Source organism: Capra hircus, chromosome 15 (genome assembly GCF_001704415.2).
Source record: "Capra hircus breed San Clemente chromosome 15, ASM170441v1, whole genome shotgun sequence".
NCBI lineage: Eukaryota > Metazoa > Chordata > Mammalia > Artiodactyla > Bovidae > Capra > Capra hircus.
In genome coordinates, this window is record NC_030822.1 from 5,849,129 (window position 1) to 5,869,961 (window position 20,833).

The following is a 20,833-nucleotide window of genomic DNA, read 5'->3' on the forward strand; positions in this document are numbered from 1 at the left end:
TGGAAGCGGACCCTCAAGGACACACTAGCTTCCCGCCTCCGGTCGTCGGGCCCCCACTCCCACCCCCCCAATCCAGAAATCGGTTTCTCTCCTAAATTCACTTTGGTTTTCCCATACAAACATCCTAAAGGAAATCAGTCCTGAATATTCATTGGAAGGACTGATGCTGAAGGTCAAACTCCAATACTTTGGCCACCTGATGCGAAGAGCTGACTCATTTGAAAAGACCCTGATGCTGGGAACAATTCAAGGTGGGAGGAGAAGGGGACGATAGAGGATGAGATGGTTGGATGGGATCACCGACTCAATGGACATGAGTTTGAGTAAACTCCGGGAGTTGGGGATGGACAGGGAGGCCTGGCGTGCTGCAGTTGTGGGGTCGCAAAGAGTCAGACACGACTGAGCGACTGAACTGAACGGAACTGATATAAACAGTGCCAGACCTCTCAGTGTGGCAGCCCCGAGGTATTTACGGCCAAGCCGCGGAGGGACAGTGGAGAATTTCTCTGGGGGCCCTGTGGGGGAAAACAGGAAGTGGTAGAAGCAGTTGGGCAGCGCCTGGAGAGCCTTGTGCAAAGGGGCCCCCAGGTTCATCCATTTGACAGGGTTCACACAGTGTTCACGTGGAGCGCAGTGTGGATATCCCGACTACCCAGCAGCCACAAACTCCCAACCCTTTGACTCTCCTTTAATGCCACGTGAGGATCTCCTCTGCCCAGCCCTCAGGAATGTTTGTCCTTCATCTGGCTCCACCTCTAGGAGGCAGCCACCCAGCCTCAGTCATCCAGCCCAGGAAAACAGAAGACACGAAGGAGGAACTGTCATTCGTGCACGTCCCAGATCTCAGAGAGCAGCGGGGGAAGCTTCTTATCCTGCAGGCGCAGGGCAAACACTTGCTCTGAGTGGACGCTGCTCAGTGTCCGGAGGCTCACCAGTTTCATCAGCATCCTTGGGAACATCAGTCGGTCCTAGGAAAGGAGAGGGACAAGTAGGGCCTTTTGTCTCTCCCCAGGGAAGAGGGGCCAGGGGAAGGGGAGTTGCGGGAGAGGCAGAGAAGTGGCTGTGCTCGATGCAGTCAGGGAGGGGTTCTAGAAGGGAGAGCAGGTGTGCTGGGGGTGAGCTGTGGAGAGGAGGGAGGAGGGACAGTGGGAGACTCACATGGGGGTGGTGGATGGAGACGTAGGCATGCAGGGCCTCCACATATGTGTGTTGCAGCCTCTCTACCTGGAGCTGGTCCTGCACGTTGGGCCGGTCTACAGGTCACCAACAGAGTTGAGTGGCAGGTCTGGCCAGGGTCTCATTTCCATACCCCAAATCACAGCCCCAGAAATAGGGACCTGCCGCACCCAACCTCTCCCATCCCACAGGAACACAGCAAGGGCCTCCACCCCCACGATCGTTGCCCCACGGCGCCTGCAGCCCTCTCTGATTTGAGTCTCTGGCTGGTTTTCCCTCTTGCCCCTCCTCCGCACCTGCAGAGAAGATGCTGATGGCAATGAGCAAGGCAAACTCAGCATCATTTAGCTGCAGCTCGTTCATGGCTCTCGAGAACTCGAAGATGGGGTTGATGAACTCGACCTGCAGCCCTGGGGAGGAAGAGGAGAGGCTGGGGACTGTGGCATGGGCTTTGATGTTCAATCCCTAAGACATGTCTGACTCTCTTGCAACCACAGAGACTGTAGCCCACCAGGCTCCTCTGTCCATGGGATTTCCCTGGCACAAATATTGGAACGGGCTGCCATTTCCTTCTCCAGGGAATCTTCCTGACCCCAGGATTGAAGCTGGGTCTCCTGCACTGGCAAGTGTATTCTTTACCACTAAGCCAGCAGGTGAGTCCCTGAGACATGGGCAGCATGGCTCAATTTCGGAAGCTACCAGGAAACTCAGAAGTCCCCAGGCTCTGCTGTGTAACCTTGGATAAGCTTCTTAGCCTCTCTAAGCCTCTTCTGTGAGGTGGGAATCATATCTGAACTTACAGAATTGTTGTGATGGTTAAATGGTAAAGCATACAGACCCCTTTGCACTGCACCCAGCATATAGGACATTCTGAATTAAATAATCACAATAATAATTCTGTTAGGATTCTTCTTAGAACTCTTCAGGGCCCCACATTACTAGAAATAGAGGCAACTCTATGTTTGTTTACAAAAAGACTTCTTCACTGACAACTAGCCTTACTTTGAATAGTAGCAATTCATTTCATTTTCCACATCACAGGGGAGACAGCAGTGTGCTGAGGGTGTGGACTCTGTTGTTGGACTCCCTGGGTTTGAGTCCAGGCTCTACCACTTCCTAGGCTGTGTGACCTTGGCTAAGTTATTTAAGCTCTTTGGGCTTTGGTTTTCCCATCTCTAGGATGGAAATAATAATAGTACCTACCTCATAATGGGTCCTTAGAATAATGAGTGGCACATATAATAACTGCCATATAAGTGTTTGTTGAATAAATTAAAAAAAAAATAGAACCAGTCTTCTTACTGAGAAGACTGAAGTTCAGTAAGTCATGACTTGTTCTAAAGGATAGCGTTCTAATGAATGTTTCTCCCAAACACAGTCAAACTCTCCCCACCCTACCCCATCCCTAGGTTTTCTCGGATGTCTTTTAGCAACCGTCTGCTAACTTCCATTCCAGGCTTCTCGATTAGTCACTTCCTGTGCTTTCACCCCGATGTTTATCAACTGTGTCTTGATCCACTTATGGACAAGTTCTGTTTAGAAAGCACTTCTTGGTGAGGTGTCTAGCCTTGAATGGCGCGGAACAGCCCCCTGGGAGGACGAGCCAGTTTTAGAGTTTTATCTCCCGTGAGGGCCCACTGCTGCTCGCTGAGTGAGCACCCCCAGTGTGGTCGGCTCACGTCACTAGTCACTCACACGTGCAGCATATGGCAGTGGAGGTAGAGGGGGAGGGAGACCTACCCAAAGAGCACCGCTGTCCTCCTCCCCTCACTGAAAACATGAGAAATGAAAGACAAACACTACGGCATGAAAACCGCTTATATAAATGAATCTATAAATAGATGCAGATTCAGATGGCCCAAGTCCGTAAGTGCCGAAAGACACACACAGACATGAGAACAGGCAAGGGTTCAGAAGGGAGGGTGTTATGAAGGAGAAGGCCGTGGTTGGGTAGAGAAAGGGGGCAGGGCTGGGCTTCTAAAGAAGGAAAAAGTCATTACATCACTCCTGTTAGGTGTCTCTCTGCTCAAGCAGCACACCGGGCACTATAGGAGGCTAGAGGTGCCCACACAGCCCTCCCATTCCCTGTGGTGAAGGGAGTCCTACCTAGAAAGCTCACTGGGTGGCCTGTGATCAGACAAGAGCTGGCCTGAGTCACCAGAAACCTTTCTGAACTCTGCCCTGGAAACCAGGATCCTCCAAACCTGAGAATAGAGTCAGCATCAGCCCTATTTTACAGACCCACTGACTCAGGTGTGAAACCACTCAGTCTCTTGTTCAGCCTCAGGCCTGTCCCTCCAAAACACCCTCTACCTTCCAACCCTTCTCCCACAGCACAAACGGCACCAGCAACTGAATATGAGGAAAGCAACATTGCTTAGCCTGCAAGCAAGTATCAGATAGGGAACAGCACTGTGACTAATTCTTGGAGAAAGTCCTCCAGCTATGGGATGGGGACAGAAGTGTTCCCTCTTATCCTAAAACTGCCCCATCTGGGCATCTCTGCTGTGTTTTAATGAGCCAATGCCACGGCTCCTCAGGAAGCACAATTGAAAGGAGGAAATCAGTCCGTGTGATCCTTAAAGAGCACGTCTGTGAAAGGTTTTTCGTGATTGACTACAAAAGGGCTCAGTGAGGTTTTCAAGTATTTTTCCTAGCTTTTCTTCAAGCAAATCTTTTCTTCAAGCAAAATATTATTCAAAAGCACAACATATAATGCAGATTTAAATGGAGCTTCTTGTTTGGCTAAAGTTAGGGTGAAGGACATGTCTGCTCTAAGGTGACACTGTGGAAACCCTGCCTCAGGTTCCTGGGAGCACAGTCTGAGAACCACTGGCCTAATTCAACAGAGACCAGGAATCTGTGTGGGGCAGTGAAGGGAAAACTATCAGGATTTCAACTTTCTGTCTTGGAAAAACAGGTGGGTCCTTCCCTTTGCAGCTGCCCAAACCTCGGGCCTGCAGCTCTGTAGTCGCTATGGATCCCCTGCATGATGGGACAAAATGCATCTGTCCATCCAGCCCAGCCCGTGTGTGAGTTCAGTCCTCACCTGCTTTGGCAAAGTCTTCCCGGTTATAACTGAAATCCTTGAGGAAGGTGATACTCTCACTTCCAGGGTTGTACCTCCGAGAGGTCTCCAGGAGCATCACCTGCACACAGTGATCAGGCTGGTCTCGGCCTGGGGCACCTTCGAGGAAAGGGCAGCCCCTCATCCCTACTTCCTGGGCCGGGGGGTAGGGGGGAGGACATGGCTTTCCAGGGGGCTGGCTGGAGGCTCCTCCCACAGACATCCCTTCACCCCCATGCCCGCCAGCCACCTCAATCGCGGACGTCTTCAGCAGGGCGATCTGGTCCTCCCGGCTGAGCTGCAGGAAGCCTGGCAGCTGTTTGGCAAAATCCACGATCTCCTGCACAGAGACGATGGCCAGTTCGGTGAAGTGAGCAAAGCGCTGCTGACGGGCCTCCCGGCTCTGGGGATCTGGTGCCATTGGCCAAGGCTGCCCAGAAAGGCAAGGAGGAAGGAAACAAAGCGCCCTGAGTCGGATGTCAAGAAGCACCTGGGGCTCTGGGCACAGCCGTCTCGTCCCCAGGGCTCTCAGGTACCGTGACTCGAAGCTGGTCTGAGAAGGAGCGCCTGTTACACAGCTGCTGGGCAGCCACCAGCTTCTCAATCATGCCCAGCTGCTCCGGGCTGAGCTGGGGCAGGACTTGGGGAGGTGAGGAAGCCCTCGGGGGTGCAGATGTGGCCTGAGCCTGTTCCTCCTCTTGCCGCTTCAGTTTCTTCAGACGGATCTGTTCTTCTGATAAGACACCTGAGAAGAGAGCAGGACAGGGTGAGGAGGGGAGAAGTGGGGAGACAGGAAGCGGGGATGGGGCACAGGAATAGTTTGAGGCGCCAGAAAAAAAGAGAGCGTTGGTTACAGACAAAGAAGATACAAAAAAAAAACCCAAAACACATGCTATGTGGCATATGGGATCTTAGTTGCCAGACCAGGGATGGTCTGAGCCCCCTGAAGTGGAAGCTCAGAGTCCTAACCACTGGACCATCAGGGGAGTCCCTAAAGAAGAGACTTTAATCCACTCTTAGGAAGGCCTGCAGACTCAGCTGCCTGTCTGCCCCCAGACCCTGGCAGCCACATGTCCCCTCTTCCCCATCAGCCTAACCGCCCCCAGCTCCAGTGTCCAGACACTCACACTCCTCCCGCATGCCCGCCTGGCGGCACTTGCGAAGGCGGCACTCCTGGCACTTGCGGCGCATGTAGGTGTCCATGGGGCAGTGGCCCCCGCTGTGGCAGACGTAGCGTGCTCCTTTGATGACACTGCGGCGGAAGAACCCTTTGCAGCCCTCGCAGCTCAGCACGTTGTAGTGGAAGCCGGAGGCCTTGTCCCCACACACGCTGCACAGCTCGTTCCCCAGCATTTTGGGGGCGGGCCCCTTTTTCCGCTTTTGTGGACGAAGCTCTGGATGCAGAGAAGAGCCTTCATGTTCTTCTTCGGGGAGAAGGCTTAGTGCTCAGCTGGCCACTGGCCTGAGCACTCAGTGACCTTCATTCACTTCATTATACCAAGACTAGTCTCTCTATTCTAAGAAAGTAGCTCTCATACGCCAAGCTGTCCTAGGTACTGTCTGAGCCTTTACAGGCACTGATCCTTACAACAACCTACAAGATGGGTGCTCTTATTATTTCCATTTTACTGAGGCTCAGAAGAGCCTAGTGTCCAACTCTTTGCAACCCCATGGACTGTAGCCCACCAGGGTCCTCCATCCATGGGATTTTCCAGGCAAGAATACTGGTGTGAAGAGCCTAAGACAGATGCAAGATTTACACTCAGATCACTTACGTCAAGTTGACGCCAAAGCCTTTGGACTTAACCCCGATCTCATAAGGTAAAGAGCCCTGATCCCAGATCCACGGAGCCCCCTCCTCCAAATCTGGCAGCTCCTCACCTGTGGACTCTGGAGGGGCCTCCACACCAGGGAGCAGGGCCGCAGGCTCTGGCGCCTCCAGCCCCACCCTCGAAGTGCCCCCAGCGGACTGTGGTGTGCTGGATTCCTCCCTGAGGATGCACTTGCTGCTTCCCAAGGGCTGGCTGCTTGCATCTTGTGCATCTGGTTCCCACAGCTCCACTGCAGAGTCTGAACCCCGAAAGACAGACACAAAGGGTCTCAGGTCCCCTACATTCTCCTGGGAAACTGCAAGTCTATCTCCGCCCACAGAGGGCAGCAAAACGCTGGCTTTGGCTCTGGGACCCTGGGATTGTTGTGGGCTCTAGGGTGAGCCACTTGTAGTCCCCTGCACCTCAACACCTTAATTGAGGATGTTAACCTCTATCCTTTGGGCGGGGGCTGAAGTCCATCCATCTCAGAGATCAGACAGAACTCTTGAAAGCCAAGCTGGGTAAGCCCTGGACATGCCAAGCCTCCCCAGCAGCAAGCCCGGATTGAGAAGGATGGCAGGTTATCTGCCAGGGCTAGGCACGAGAACCAGGGCAGAGGTAACCCGGGCAGAAGGAGGTCAGCAACACCCACAGCAGCTCTGAACTGCTCTCCAGGGGAGGGCAGAAGGCAGGTCATGTAGGAGGCTGATTCCCGCCGGAGGAGAGGAGCCGGGGCCCAGGCTCAGGGGAGAGGGCTGGAGTGAACACGCTTACCAGGAGACACATCAGGCACAGGAGCCTCCAGCCACAAAGACATCTCTTCCCAGAGTCCTGGACATTACCGAGGGACTGTCCTGCAGGAAGGATCCAGGTTACACTCTTCCCAAACTGGGCCCCTTCCCCTCCTGATCCTGCCTTTTATCTCTCCTCACATATCAGCTTATGTTTACCTGCCATGTATGTGTTAGCACCTGTGCCAAGGCTTTTCATGCCTTCCTCACAACATCCCTGTGACATCAGGGCTACTCTTAAACTCAGTTTACACATGAGCAAACTGGAGTTACAAGAGACGAAGAAAATTGCCTATGGCCACGCAGTTAGGCAGCGGTAGAGCCGAGGTCTAGTCCCAACTCTGGTCTCTCCGACCGTCGACAGCTCTGATGTCTTGGCTACTGTGCCACCTCTTCTCCCCGGCCCCGCTCCAGGCTGTCAGGGAACGTTTGACCCCCCCCACCCCCGCTTCTGTCAGAGCCCCCTCCCCTTACTCCTGCACTGGGGAGTTGGGCCGAACCCGGGACAAGTTCTGTGATCCAGACTCCCTCCACCCCGCGATAAACACCGCTAGTTAAGACAAACCTCCCTCCTGCCACTTCCCGGGACAAAATTTTCGCCTCCGGGAGTCACCCAAGTTCACACAGAAGACCTCCTCCTCTGATCGCGACAAGTTATTCTGGGGCTTAGAGCGAGCGCTGCGCTTTCATCACCACCCTCCCTCGCTGCTCCCCAAAGACCCCCTTTCTAAAGCCCCGGGACACCCGCACCCCCGCCCCCACTCCCGGACACGCAGACGCAGAGTCCGAAGGCAGAACTGAGGCGCAGACCCACCGGTGCCCGGGCCGCCAGACTTCCCGGCCGGGGCAGTCTCTGGAGCCCCCTTGCTGGGAGAGCAGGATGCTGCAGTTCCCGGGTCCGCAGGCCTCGGCGGCGGCCGGGGCACCCGAACTGAGCGAGGCAGGGGCTGGGAGCCCGGGGCCAACCGACTGGAGCCCGAGCCTCCTCGCCCCCGCCCCCGGCGCTGACTCCGCCCCTGCCGGCCGGCCGCCCCCTCGGCCCGGCGCCACCGCGGCCCCTGCCCCCCGAGCCCGGCGGCCGCATGTCCCCGCAGAGCGGCCCGCGGCTCTCCCCTTCCTCTCCTCACCCCGGCGGCTCGGAGCGGCTCTTACACAAACCGCTGCCTCCCAGGCACCACCACCACCCCACTCCCCGAAGCCTCCAGCGTCGTCCCCTCCCCTCCGGAGACATCTCGCAGAGCAAAGGTCCCGGCCCGGCCCGGAATTGCGACACCGAGCCCCAGCCTGCTTTCCCAGTCTCCCTCCGCCTTCCCTGCCTCGGGAAGGGGCCGAGCAGCTCTCCCCACCATCTCCAGGCCGGGGCCAAGCTGCGAGAACTCCAGGGGTGGAGACGGGCAGGTTGCTGGGCCTTCCAGGGAGTTTCTGACTATGGGTGCCCTGCGGGGGGTGGGGGTGGGGGCCTGCGAGAGGGGAAGAGGTTGGGGGGAGGCGGGGGTGGAAAGAAGTCGCTTCAGCACTGGATGGTCTGGGATGGGAGGCTGTGGCTCTGGGTACCAGCCCGGAGGACCTGAGAGGGTGTGTATAGGAAGGGTTCCATCACAAGTAAAGGCAGGCCCTGTCCTGCTTCTATAGCCCTGCCTTCCTGGAACCCCGCTGCCTGGAACCCCGAGGTCTACCCTGAATGTGGACACCTCATTTTATTGATTTTACCTCCCCTGTAACAGAACCTGACATAGAGTAGAAACAAGAGTAGGTACTGTGGTCCCGTTTGTTGAATGAATATCAACAAGGAAAACAGTTTGATCCTCTTCTATCCTATACTTGTTACCTCGAGTCAGTTTCATCTCCACAGCACTGCTTCAGTGCACGGGCTCTGAGCTCAGGTTTTGGATTCAAATTTGGGCCTTGCCTCTGCCTCTTTTTGGCTGTGTGATCTTGATTAAGTGGGCTTCCCTGCTGGCTCAGGCTGTAAAGAATCCGCCTGTGATGCAGGAGACCTGGGTTTGACCCCTGGGCTGGGAAGATCCCCTGGAGGAGGGCACGGCAGCCCACTCCAGTATCCTTGCCTGGAGAATCCCATGGGCAGAGGGGTCTGGCAGGCTACAGTCCATGGGGTCACAGAGTCAGACACGACTGAGCAACTAACCACAGCACATAGCACTTGATTAACTAAGTTACTTAATGTCTCTGAAGCTCTGTTTCCCTATCTTTATAACAGGGATAATAATAATGGCTTTTACCACAGAAGGTTGTCGTGGCAATTAAACAATGTATCAGATGGATCGGGCCTAGTAAGAATACTAGAGATGGCAGCAGCAATCAACCTCCCAATTCCTTCTGCAATGGGTCTTCCCATCACCCTGACTCTGAACACTATTAACCTTCCAGTGCTTATTTCCTATACAACCCCCTCACTATCTCTTCTGGTCCTTGGAGCCATCCCAGGAGGGAGGGAGGGTACAGTAACTCTGGAGAACACTGAGCTCAGGTCAGAGCCTTTCCCAAGACCACACACAGTCAGCGGCAGAGCTGGGATTGGAATCCAGATGTCCTCACTTGAGTCCCGTCCTCTTTCTCCTGCGTCAGAGTCCAGGATGCTTGTCTCGGTGCCTCTCAGGTCTGCTGGACCAGCTAAGCGCCAAGATGGGCGAAGGTTGTGGGGGGGCTGCAGTGGGAGAGGCAGGGGCCCCTGGGGATGCTTCAGTGCAGATGTGGGAAGCAAGGGGCTGAGGTTACTGCTGGTTGCTCCCCGGCCCCACTCCCAGTTTCCTGCTCACAGGCTCTTCCTGTTTTGCTGTGAACTCCAGTTCCCATGGGTCCCGCATTAAAGCAGAGAAGGACAGGAGGCCAGGGCGGGCAGCCAGAGGGCCAGACACAGAGATGAACAGGGCACCAGGGAAGAGGAGAGGGAGCAGGGCAAGAGTGGACACGGGGTGGGGGGAACTGGGTGGGAGAGGCACTGGGCGAGCAGAAACAGCAAAGAGCTTGGTGAAAGACGGGAGGAAGGTCAGGGTGGGGCAGGGGGAACGGGTGGAGGTTGGGGAGCAAAACTTGAGAAGACAGCAGGCTGGGCAGTGTTGCAAAATCTGCCCAAGTATTCATTTTCACATTTCAGAAAAGCCCCTCTGACACCCCCCATCTCAAAGTTCTGCCTCCAGCTCTTGCTCTTGTTCCCTCTCATCACAAGGTCATCCCCTCACAAGGCCGGCACCCCGGGCTGGGCATCTCTGAGTCACGAGCACAAGGCCCCAGCTGTCCTGGGAAAGTAAAAAGCCAGGGACTCTGGCTCTTGGGCAACTGAAACGGTTCCGCCTCAAGCACGCACATCCTCTCCCGGCTCCCTTCTCCTCCAGCGGCCAGGAAGGGTTGGCGCCACTGAGACACCCAGCACTCTGGTCTGGGGTCTGATGGCCTTTCTTCTGGGAGTCGGGAGGAGACCCTCGTTCACTCCAGATCCTCAGCTCCTCTCCTCACACCCTCGTCTCCCCCACAGGCTGGGACTGAGGACCACACGCCAGCCACCTCTGTCACCCTCCGACCCGGGCCAGAGCTGGCTGCTGAACAAGCAGCTTAGGGCGCCATCTCTCCCACGTCAGGGAGTCAGCCCCAGCCTTGTCTCAGAGGAGGAGGAAGCGTGACTGCCTGAGTTACCCCTTCAGGTTACAGGGGTTCAGGAGCCTCCCCGTGAGGGGAGAGCAAACCACAGGGGTCCTGGAGACTAAGGACTGGGCCCTGTTCCCCAAGCCAGGGCCAGCAGTCAGTTGTTTGCAGCAGGAATCACCTCTCACTTTGCCAGACCCCCAAACCCACCTACCAGTCTCCAGGAGGTGTCGGGTGTAAGGCCTCCCCGTCCCTTGGGGGCTTTCCTGTGTGCTTCCTCCATCCTGAGAGGAGGCATCCTGCCTAGGAGCTCCATTTAAGATCTTCCCGCTCGCCACAACCTCCAGAGGGAATCTGAAGCCAAGACAGGCGCATCCCCCAGCCCGCGGTCACATGCACCACTACATAACTCCCCTCAAAGCGCTCCCCTGAAGCAGGCCACAGGGTACACTTGGCGTACAGAGGAGGAGGGGGGCAAGTGCTTCCTGCTGCCTCCCTCACGATTCTGGAAGGCTGCAAAGTGTGGGGAGTGGGAGGTGGCGGGGGGGCGGTCATGTTTCAGGCCAACCAAGTAACTTCTCAACCTCCCAATCTTCCTGGGAAGAACTCAGGAATTCCAGGTCGGTGAGTTCAGAGATGATAGACAGCAGAAAGGAAAAAAAGAAAAGCAATATTTATTAGGTCCTATGACATACATTTATCTTTGCAGGTATTATTTTATTTCTCCTTATATATAAAACCCCAAGAGGTAGTTACTAGCAGGAGGGGAAATCTCAGATTTGAACACAAGTGTAGCTGACTCAAAAGCTCAAACAAGAAATTCCCACCTCACTCCATTGTACAAAACTACCTTCCCAATTGGGAAAAACAATGAACTCACACGGATTTAGGTTCACTTCTGCCAACAAAGAGTAGAGCAGTGGTTCCCAAAAGTGGCCTCCTTTTCAGAGATTCTGATTTATTTGGCCTGAGGTAGGAAGGGGATGACAGAGGATGAGATGGCTGGATGGCATCACTGACTCGATGCACATGAGTTTGGGGGGACTCCGGGAGTTGGTGATGGACAGGGAGGCCTGGCGGGCTGTGAATCATGGGGTCCCAAAGAGTTGGACACGATTGAGCAACTGAACTGAACTGAGGCCCATGTATCCATCTACACATCTATTCTTTTTGCAGCTGTAGCTAAGAATCAAGATGTGGGAACCATAGAACCATCTGGTGGAAAACATGCGGAAGCTGGGGGTCCAGCAGTCAGGGCTCCACTTTCGGCTCTAACATGTGCTGTGATGCAATCCTCACCCTTCCTGGGTTTATTTCTCACCATCAAAACTGAAATAATATCTTCTCCATCAATACTTCCTACATCGGATATTTGCAGACACAAAGAAAACAGAAATATTTGAGCAAGTGGGAAGAAAAGCAAAAGATGAATTTAAGGGATTTTTGTTCTACGTGCCAAAATTTAGTAAGCCTGAGATTTACACTCTGATATCACAACAGTCTGGCTACTTTGCAAGGAGAGTAAGGGGCATATTAAAATGAAATATTCAACAACTCCCATTAATATGCAGAATTTTGTCAATTAACCATGTCCCGTTCAACCCCATCCATGTGAAAAGGTTTTCTTTGCTAGAAATCTCTTTATTGAAAATATTTGGGGGCCACTGAATATAGTTAAACAATGCAGTTTGAGTAGCCTGTGAGAAATAGTCTGTTTATAACAGGACAATTTGACTAGAAATCAGAAAACCTGAGTTTTAATCCAGTCTCCTAAACTGTGTGACCTTGGACAAGTCACTTCCTCTTTTAGGATTTGTTTTCTTATCTGTGAAGAAAAGGGGACTAGGTTACATCAAGGATTCAGAGATGCGGATTTATGAAGCTTATTAATGGTCTTCATGAACTTCTTGGGGTTGTGTACAAAATTCTATTTGTGTATGGACATTTTTCTGGAGAAGAGACTAAATTTTCATCTAATTTGTAAAGGGGCTTGTGACTAAATAAGGCTAAGAACTTTTTGACTACCCAGCCTTCAGCTCTCAATTTCTATTCACTCCTCCATAACAATTTTGGAAGCAAAGTTTAGATCCTGAAATATATGTAAATAATTCAATCTGGAGTCCTGGGGCAAAATAATGACTCTGCTTTCTTCCACATGTTCTGATCAGGTTTTATTTCTCCAATGATCTGAGGTAATTGGCTACTAGGGGCCAGACTGAATCAAAGCATCTAAATGGCCTTTGACCTGACTTCCTGGAGCAGTGAGTCCCTCCCCAAGTTCAGAGTCACAAAGATCTGAAGCCAGACTGGCTTCACCTATATCCTAGCGATGAGTGCCAAGCGGGCCTCTGTCTGATTCTGTGGAAAGCCCATCTACTCCTACTGTATGATATCCTCTTTTCCCTTACCCCTATAGTATCTCCCCACTGGTCTGAAATGTCTCCCCTGAGGATTCACTGCTTTGGTTTTGGAGCCTGAACATCCTGTGCAACCCAATCCCTTTGAGAAGAGGCACGGCATCTCGATTCTAATCATCTAAAACCTGGAAGTGGACGGGTGGGAGGAGAGGGAAAAGCACTGAAAGGGGAAGTGAGAGAGCACCTTAAGCTCTGCTCAGGAAATGAGCAGTAGGCTAGACTGGGACCAACCTCAGGCACACAGAAGTCCAAAGGGCTGGTACACCCTGTGCCCTACACCCCGAACAAGCCTTCTTTCAGGAAATAAGAGCCCAGGCTAAGGCTCAAATTCCACCCCTGGGCCACCCCTCGCCTCAATTCGGCACGGGCTCTGGCTCTAGGTCAAGCCTGGCGGCAGCCCCCGGCCCGAGGGGGCGCTCGCTCTCCCGGCCACGGTCCAGCCGAATTCAAGAGCCACCTTGGTACGGGGGTCTCCGTGAGCAGAGGCAAAATCCACGCTCAGGGGTCTCTTTACCAAGACGAGGTCTTCAAACCCTTTCTGCAGGGCGAGGTCGCGCTACATTCCCATGCTCCTCTTCCACCGCAGGATCGCGAACCTCCTACAGGAATTCCCTCCGGGATTCCTCCTCCCACCATCCCCTGCCCCGCGCCTTTACCAAGATGGCGGCGAGCGCACTTCCGGCGTGTGTTCTTAAGGGTGCGTCCGGGTGGCTGCTGCAAGTGTCACCCAGAGGGTTCCAGCCTCTGTGCTGTATAGACTACAGCGGTGATGGCGGGCAGGCGGTTTGGCTGGAGCCGGGCGGCTCTTCTCCAGCTCATTCTTGGTGTGAACCTGATGGTGATGCCACCCACCCAGGCCCGGACTCTGCGTTTCGTTACCTTGGTAATGAGAAATGGGGTCGCCAAGGGCTGGCCAGTGCTAGGAGGGCACCGGCCTGCTGGTGGAGGGAGGGGCGGGGCTTTGCTGGGGTCTAGGGTCTGGAGGAGTGGGGAGACGACTGGCCTGCGGGGTTGGGGGCCAGGGTTCGCAGTTTTTGTGAAGCCCTGGGGTATTTAGGGTTGGGGGCAGGGTGCACGGAGTTCTGTATTAGAGGATAGATTGGTGAGTCTGCCTTGGGAGTGGGATGTAGTTCAGTGATTTATAAGAGATTCACTTCTAAGGCAACCTTTGGTGATTTTTTTTCCAGTCCCCCCTCCCCCACAACACACCTGCATTGCTTTCATTTCTTTCCCTTTCCCTCCTGTACTTTCGGTTTTCCCAAGGTCTCCAGCGGCACTGCTTAACCAAGTTAAGAGTCTCTGGAGGCTGCAAGAAGTTAGTGACTTCTAGTTTGGGGTTTTTCGCAGTGGGTAGAGTTAAGGCTCTCAACATGGGGCAGAGGTTGGCTCTGTGTCCACACCAAGGGGACCCTCTGGCCTCTGGGCTCACCACTTTCTTTCCTCAGCTGTACCGACATGGAGACCGCTCTCCAGTGAAGACGTATCCCAAGGACCCCCATCAGGAAGACAAATGGCCCCAGGGCTTTGGTCAGCTAACCAAGGTGGGTCAGGAGCCAGCTCTCTCAGGATGAGCTGTAGAACTCACCAGACTGCTTTTCCCCATGTGGCTGCTGACTTTGGCCACATTTCTTCAGCTCACTTTCATCTGTGCCCAGATTAAAATGGGCACACACAATGCACACACAATCAACCCCTTAATAAACAACTTGTGGGATCAGATTAACCCATCTGCTTCCAACCGCAAGGTGGAAAGCAGCCGTGGCTAGCCCCCTTTGTCCTCATGCGCCATCCCGCTCCCCCGGGGCCTCTTAACCCTTGGGTTTGCCCACAGGAGGGCATGCTGCAGCACTGGGAGCTGGGCCAGGCTCTGCGACAGCGCTACCGTGGCTTCCTCAACGCCTCTTACCACCGGCAGGAGGTAAGGCTGGGAACTCGAGAGGGAGGAGGGATCGGCTGTTCTCACCCTCTGCCCTCGGGGAGACTGCCGGTGACCCGGGCACTGTGGCCTTCCTCCGTGCGTCTCTGGTTACAGCTGCAGGATGAGGCGTCCACGGGCTGTCTGAAGCAAAACTCTGGAGGCTGAGTTGCCCCTGCTTGGCTTGGGAAGAAGCCAAACTGTTCAAGCATCCAAGCCCAGACCTAAGGGCCTCGCAGAGTAGTTTCCAACTCTGTGAAGTAACTCAGGCTTTCCATCCAAGTACTGTTACGGGCCAGGCACTGTGCTGGCACTGCGTGTAACAGTGCATCAGCCAGATCCAATCTGTGTCCCTCAGGTTGTTACTGTTTCCTTGAGGGCCGGCCCTATCCTGATCTTGCCCTTTCTAACTTCTTCCTCCCTTTTCACAGGCACTTATCTCTGTTCCTCATCTTGTTTCCTCTCCTGCTCTGTAAGCCAGTTATTAAGCAGTGTGTGTGTGTGTGCGCGTGTGTGTGTGTGTGTGTGTGCGTGTGTGTGTGATTAAAGACAGTTTCTGCCCCCAAGGACCCGGGCATCGATAAGGGAGACAGGTGTTGTAATAAACCAGGCAGGCTGGCAGACCCGAGAGCCTTGTTGAGTAAGCACTTTAGACTGGGAGGAGCATTTGACCTATAGCCATTCCCGCAGGAATTCTTTGCAGATGGGGGGACAGCAACCCCATCCGTCTAGGCTGGAAGATGGGTGGGGAAGGCCAGAGAAGGGGAGAAGGCCAGATGCCTGGTGGATTTACAATTTGCTGGGTGAACAGCAAGAACTGGGGCCCCACTGTGAGGCCACAGCTGCCCCCACTCCCCGACTCCCACAGGTGGGACTGATGTTGTCATCTCTGCAGGTTTATGTGCGAAGCACAGACTTTGACCGGACGCTTATGAGTGCGGAGGCCAACCTGGCTGGACTCTTCCCGCCCGACGGGATGCAGCGCTTTAACCCAAACATTTCTTGGCAGCCTATCCCCGTCCACACCGTGCCCATTGCCGAGGACAGGGTAAGCCTGGCCCGCCCTTCTCTCGAGGCGATGGCAGGCACGACTCTGGCCGTTGGCCTGCTGATCCTTGACTCCTTCTCTGCCTCTGCTTACCCGCTCTGGCCTGCAGCTGCTGAAGTTCCCCTTGGGCCCATGCCCCCGCTTTGAACAGCTGCAGAATGAGACCCGGCGGACGCCCGAGTATCAGAACGAGAGTGTTCAGAATGCAGTGAGTGGGGCTGAGGTAGAGGGCACCACCCTGACCTTCAGCCCCGGGCAGGACTGACCCCCTGATCGTGTTTCTTAGCAATTCCTGGAGATGGTGGCCAATGAGACGGGGCTCACGGACCTGACGCTGGAGACCGTCTGGAATGTCTACGACACACTTTTCTGCGAGGTGAGCGGCTCAGGTCTTCTCTCACAGCTCGGCAGGCCTGGTGGCCAGGCCAAGTAAAACACCGTGCCTGATGCCATGCCCCTGGGGAGGTCCAGGCAAGCTGCCTCTTGTGAAACAGAAGAATTTCCCTCACGGGTGAGAAAGAATCTCAGAGTGGGAAACAAGTTTGTTGATGGTCAGCAGTTCCCGCTTCTCCCCACCCGGAGCTCTCGTGGTATCCAACTCCATTCTGCTGAGTCACACTTTTGGGACCCGAGCCTCCTTTCCTGTTCCCTGCCTCCTCGACACCCTCCACCACGTCTCCTGGTTCCAGACCCTCTGCCTCCCCTCACACACACGCAGGCACCATCCCAGTGGGGAAGAGAGCTGCTCCCGGGAGAGGCTCTGGCCGGGGCCGGGGAGCTAACCTGCCCGCTGCCACACACAGCAGACACACGGGCTGCCCCTGCCGCCCTGGGCCTCGCCCCAAACCATGCAGCGTCTGAGCCGGCTGAAGGACTTCAGCTTCCGCTTCCTCTTCGGGATCTACAAGCAGGCAGAGAAGGCCCGGCTGCAGGGGGGTGAGTGACTAGACCAGCATGTCACTCCCCTGAAAGAACCCGACAGCGTTAGAAACTTTCTGCAGGGGGGGCTGCTTCTCACACGCTCAGTTCTCTGCCTGAAGAGTTCTCCACTCTTTGAGAACCAGTGAACCCTGGTTATCCTGTCAGTCATCAAAGCCTCCCCAGTCCCCCAAGTGCTTAGCATGTCTGTCACTAGTACCAGTGACCACAGTTAGGCTGGTGTGTATCTTGTGTGTGTGTGTATGTGTGTGTGTATCTCTTCTGCCATTCATATTCTTAAGTTTCATCTATATTAGGAAACTTTCTGTCCCCTCAAATAACTCCCTACCTCCCCCAAAGGACCACCAGGGGCCATTCTGAAAGAAGGCCAAGAGTAATACACAGGCCACACGCTGATCTGAACGCTCAAGGGAGCGCCAGCTGCCAGACCTTTCCAGCGTCTCGGAAGTTCTCCGAGTCTTCCCCTGACAGAGATCCCCTGGCTGGTGCCGCTGTCTAGTACTCCCTGAAGCAGCCTTAAGTTTATATTTGTTCCCAACTGGAGTAATTCTTCAACACAGGCAGGGCCTCATAGCTCCTTTATGAATAAGTGGGCAGGTTTCTGAATCTGTGTTGAAATAGAGGTATCTTGTTTTATCTTGCTTCTTTCTGTAAATTTGAAAGTTCTTAAGTGGGATTCCTCTGACGTGTCCTCTCTGCTGGGGATCAGACCCAGGGCTGGCAGAGGGTGAGAGAGGCCCTCAGGTAGGTCTGGTCGGAGGACGGTGAAGGCCGCAGCCGCTGACACTGGGGGACTCTCTCCCTCAGGTGTCCTGCTGGCTCAGATACGGAAGAACCTGACGCTGATGGCAACCACCTCCCAGCTCCCTAAGCTGCTGGTCTACTCTGCGGTGAGCTCCCCCGGCCCCCAGGGGGCTCAGGGCACACGGAAGCTGGGTTCCTCCTCTCTTCGATATCTGGGGTTGGCGGGGGGAGCGGTGCTGATGGGAAGCCCTCTCCCTTACAGCACGACACCACGCTGGTGGCTCTGCAGATGGCGTTGGGCGTCTACAACGGTGAGCAGGCCCCCTATGCGTCCTGCCACATGTTTGAGCTGTACCAGGAGGACAGTGGGTGAGTGGAGCGCGCAGTCTGCCCTCGGGAGGGGCGCCCAAGTGGAGGGAGGGGCTGTGGGCAGCCTGAGGGGACGCTGTTGGCCTGGGGAACCACTGCCAGCCTGCCTCCCACCCACCCGCAGGAATTTCTCGGTGGAGATGTACTTCCGGAATGAGAGTCACAGGGACCCCTGGCCCCTGACCCTGCCCGGCTGCCCCAACCGCTGCCCGCTGCAGGACTTCCTCCGCCTCACGGAGCCGGTCGTGCCCAAGGATTGGCTGCAGGAGTGCAAGCTGGCGGGCGGGCCTGCAGACACAGGTGAGCGGCCGTCTGCCTCCGTGCTGGCCGAGGCCCAGCATGGCTCCCGGTTCCTACCCAGAGGTCTCCAGAGGCTGAGGCACCTCCAGTCCTGGTGCAGGTTCCCAGACAGTCCCCTTCCCAGCCTGAGATGCACTCCTTGCCCTCAGGCGACGCCCTTCTTACAGCAGGAGGAAAGCCTTGCAGCTGGGAGGGAGAGGACCGTCTCACCCGCCCCCTACCACGTGTCCTGGCCCTCTCGCTGGCGTGAGCCCTCGATGGGGGCCCGCCTTTCCACTTGCATCCCAGGTTCGTTTCCTTTCCCCTCTACATGGGCCCCGGTGCTCAGTGTCGCCGCTCTGCCAGATCAGTCCCGGCGCAGAGCCCAACAGACTCCTCTGGCCCGCCTCCTTCTCCGGCTGCCACTCCCGTTCTTCCCCTTTCCGATGGGATCTTTCAGAGTTGCCTAGACTCTGCTGTCACCTCCTTGCCGCTCATTCTCAGATTCACACTGGACAGGCTTCTGTTACCTGCCACTCCACGGAAGTCACTGTTGTTGAGGACCAGTGACCTCCCCTCGCCCCAAAGCCAGCTGACCAGTTCTTAAGTGAGTTCCTCTCACCTGTCAGCGGCGTTATGGAATCGGTCACTCCTTCTTTGACCACTTCCTTGCTTTCTCTGGTTTTCCTTTCCCCTCCCCCCAGGCAGCTTTCTTTACTAGCTTCTCCTCCCCACTAACCAGCGGATGGCCCCGGGTTCATCAGCCTGGCTCTTTCCCCACTGATGCCATCTACGCAAGTGAGCTTACGCAGCCTCATGGCCTCATGTTACCATTTCCATGCTAAGTTCTTTTTATGACTCGTGACCTCTTTCTCTCCGAGCTGCAGGTTCACATATCCAGTTGCAGACTTGAGGTCTCTACGTGGATGTCCACTAAGGCATCTCACAGTGGAAGTCTAAATCCATACGTTCTCCCTGCAGGCCGCCCCGCCTTAGTAGATGCAGCCTCAGCCACAGAGGTGCACAGCATATCCCGAGGTGCTATTCCAAGTGCCCCCTTCCTCAGACCCCCACCTCCAAACCACCAGCATATCCTGCCAGTCCAGTCTTTAAAATCCGTGCTCTGGCTCCCTAGCTCAGTCTACCATCTCTTGCCGGAAGTACTGAAAAGCTTCCTAATGTTCTTTCTGATTTTGTTCTTGGCCCTACCAGTCTGTCAGCACAGCAAAGTTAAATTTTTTAAAAACACGAATCGGTGCACATCACTACCCTTCTCAGAACTGTCCAGTGGCTTCCCGTCACTTGGGACAAAACCCACGTGCTTCACTGTGGCCTCCCAGGCCCTGCTCAGTCTGCTCTGGTGATACTCTTTCCTAGACCATGTCAAGCTAATTCTCTCTTGCATTTGCTTCCCCCTCCCCCCCGGCTCCGCCCACTGGCCTGAGGACACGCCTCTCAGATCTGTGTCTCACTCAGTGACTCCAAGGCTCAGGTCAGTTTGTTGCTTTCTCGGCGACACCCTGCCTGTGACCTGCCTGGCTTTGGTTCTCTCGACGGCATCTGCCACTAACCTGCCCTTTCTGTCAGTTGCCTGTCATGGCGCCTCCTCTCCTAGAAGGGAAAAGCCACATGGGAGACTGCGCCTCAGCCGCCTGCGGTCTCCCGTTGTGGGAACGGCACCTGGCATGTGGCAGGCGCCCCAACACTTGCTGAACGAACACTGACGTGACCTTTCTCTCCTCCCCCGGTGCCGTGCTCAGAGGTGATCGTGGCCTTGGCCGTCTGCGGCTCCATCCTCTTCCTTCTCATAGTGCTGCTCCTTACCGTCCTCTTCCGGGTGCAGGCCCAGCCTCCTGGCTACCGCCACGTTCCGGATGGGGAGGACCATGCCTGACAACCACTCAGCCCCCTTCCCTCTGCCTCCTAGGGGAGGTGGGCTGGGCCCTTGCTCCTGACTGTTGCTGCTCCCCAGCCCATGGACAGGAGACCCTGGGTTGGGCCTCCCTCTGATCACCCGCACCTAGATGAACAAGTGAGGCTCAGCTTGGCCCGAGGCACCTGTCACCTGTCACCCACGTGCCCAACGTTAACCAAGTACTGTGTCGGACCCTGGCTTCCTCCAAACGAGATTTGCCTCCTCCGTGCTCCCTTCTAAGGACGTGAAATGTAGACAAGTGCTCCAGTTTCATTCAGGACCTGCGAGGAAAAAACTGAAGGAGATGGTGCTGATCTGCTTTGCCTCTCTATCAAACCCTGCTCTCTCTTCCAACCCAGAGTCTTTGGCAGATGGCCCCAAGGACACGGTCTTGCCTCTCACCTCTCAGTGCTTATTTTAGCGGGAAGAATGGCCATCAGGGAACCAGATCACCCAAGAGCCAGCCAGTGAAGTTTGTCCAGCTGAAGCCACCGTTAACTCGAGTGAGACATAATGCTTTCAGCATCTTTGTCACCCCTCACCTTGAGCCAGTTGGAGGTTTGTGCTTGGGAAGGAGTCGGGGATGGCAGAGAGGGGATGGTGAGTTGTGGTACAGAATCCTGAAACCACTGTCCCCGCCCTTGGTGGGGCTGGGATCCCTAGGTTGTGAGCTGAACAGCTCTAGACTGTGGCCCAGAAAAGGCCTGAGCGAGCTTCCAGAGAATGAAGGTCTGGGACTCCCAGTGCTGGTTCTATGCCTTT

The 20,833-nt window shown here is 55.2% G+C and overlaps 2 protein-coding genes across 5 annotated transcripts; one reads left to right on the top strand and one right to left on the bottom strand.

Annotated features, from left to right (window-relative positions):
• Positions 672-7,841, bottom strand: NR1H3 (nuclear receptor subfamily 1 group H member 3). 2 transcript variants are annotated; one of them, NM_001285751.1, is given in 10 exon segments: positions 673-968; positions 1,159-1,253; positions 1,473-1,586; positions 4,226-4,325; positions 4,494-4,673; positions 4,780-4,988; positions 5,371-5,637; positions 6,125-6,313; positions 6,829-6,908; positions 7,660-7,771. In NM_001285751.1, coding segments are annotated over 9 exon segments (1,344 nt in total). In that variant the 5' UTR covers positions 6,872-6,908; positions 7,660-7,771; the 3' UTR covers positions 673-821.
• Positions 13,377-20,814, top strand: ACP2 (acid phosphatase 2, lysosomal). 3 transcript variants are annotated; one of them, XM_013969854.2, is made up of 11 exons: positions 13,377-13,745; positions 14,308-14,403; positions 14,694-14,780; positions 15,673-15,825; positions 15,935-16,033; positions 16,112-16,201; positions 16,629-16,761; positions 17,572-17,654; positions 17,771-17,877; positions 18,002-18,177; positions 19,917-20,814. In XM_013969854.2, exons 1-11 carry the CDS (start codon positions 13,632-13,634, stop codon positions 20,048-20,050), a joined length of 1,272 nt encoding a protein of 423 aa, XP_013825308.2. In that variant the 5' UTR covers positions 13,377-13,631; the 3' UTR covers positions 20,051-20,814. The 3 variants fall into 3 exon arrangements, with proteins under 3 accessions (XP_013825308.2, XP_017914610.1, XP_017914611.1); XM_018059121.1 differs by having other exon boundaries at positions 16,632-16,761; XM_018059122.1 differs by having other exon boundaries at positions 19,044-20,027.

What these genes read in the sequence shown, in the direction of transcription:
- NR1H3 (XM_005690167.3), bottom strand. Translation starts at nt 6,871, where the DNA reads ATGTCTTTGTGGCTGGAGGCTCCTGTGCCTGATGTGTCTCCTG. An exon ending in TGTGCCTGATGTGTCTCCTG is followed by an intron (nt 6,314 to 6,828) that starts GTAAGCGTGTTC and finishes TTCGGGGTTCAG; the next exon opens with ACTCTGCAGTGGAGCTGTGG. An exon ending in TGAAGACGTCCGCGATTGAG is followed by an intron (nt 4,326 to 4,493) that starts GTGGCTGGCGGG and finishes CACTGTGTGCAG; the next exon opens with GTGATGCTCCTGGAGACCTC.
- ACP2 (XM_013969854.2), top strand. Translation starts at nt 13,632, where the DNA reads ATGGCGGGCAGGCGGTTTGGCTGGAGCCGGGCGGCTCTTCTCCAGCTC. An exon ending in ACGACACACTTTTCTGCGAG is followed by an intron (nt 16,202 to 16,628) that starts GTGAGCGGCTCA and finishes TGCCACACACAG; the next exon opens with CAGACACACGGGCTGCCCCT. An exon ending in GAAGGCCCGGCTGCAGGGGG is followed by an intron (nt 16,762 to 17,571) that starts GTGAGTGACTAG and finishes TCTCTCCCTCAG; the next exon opens with GTGTCCTGCTGGCTCAGATA.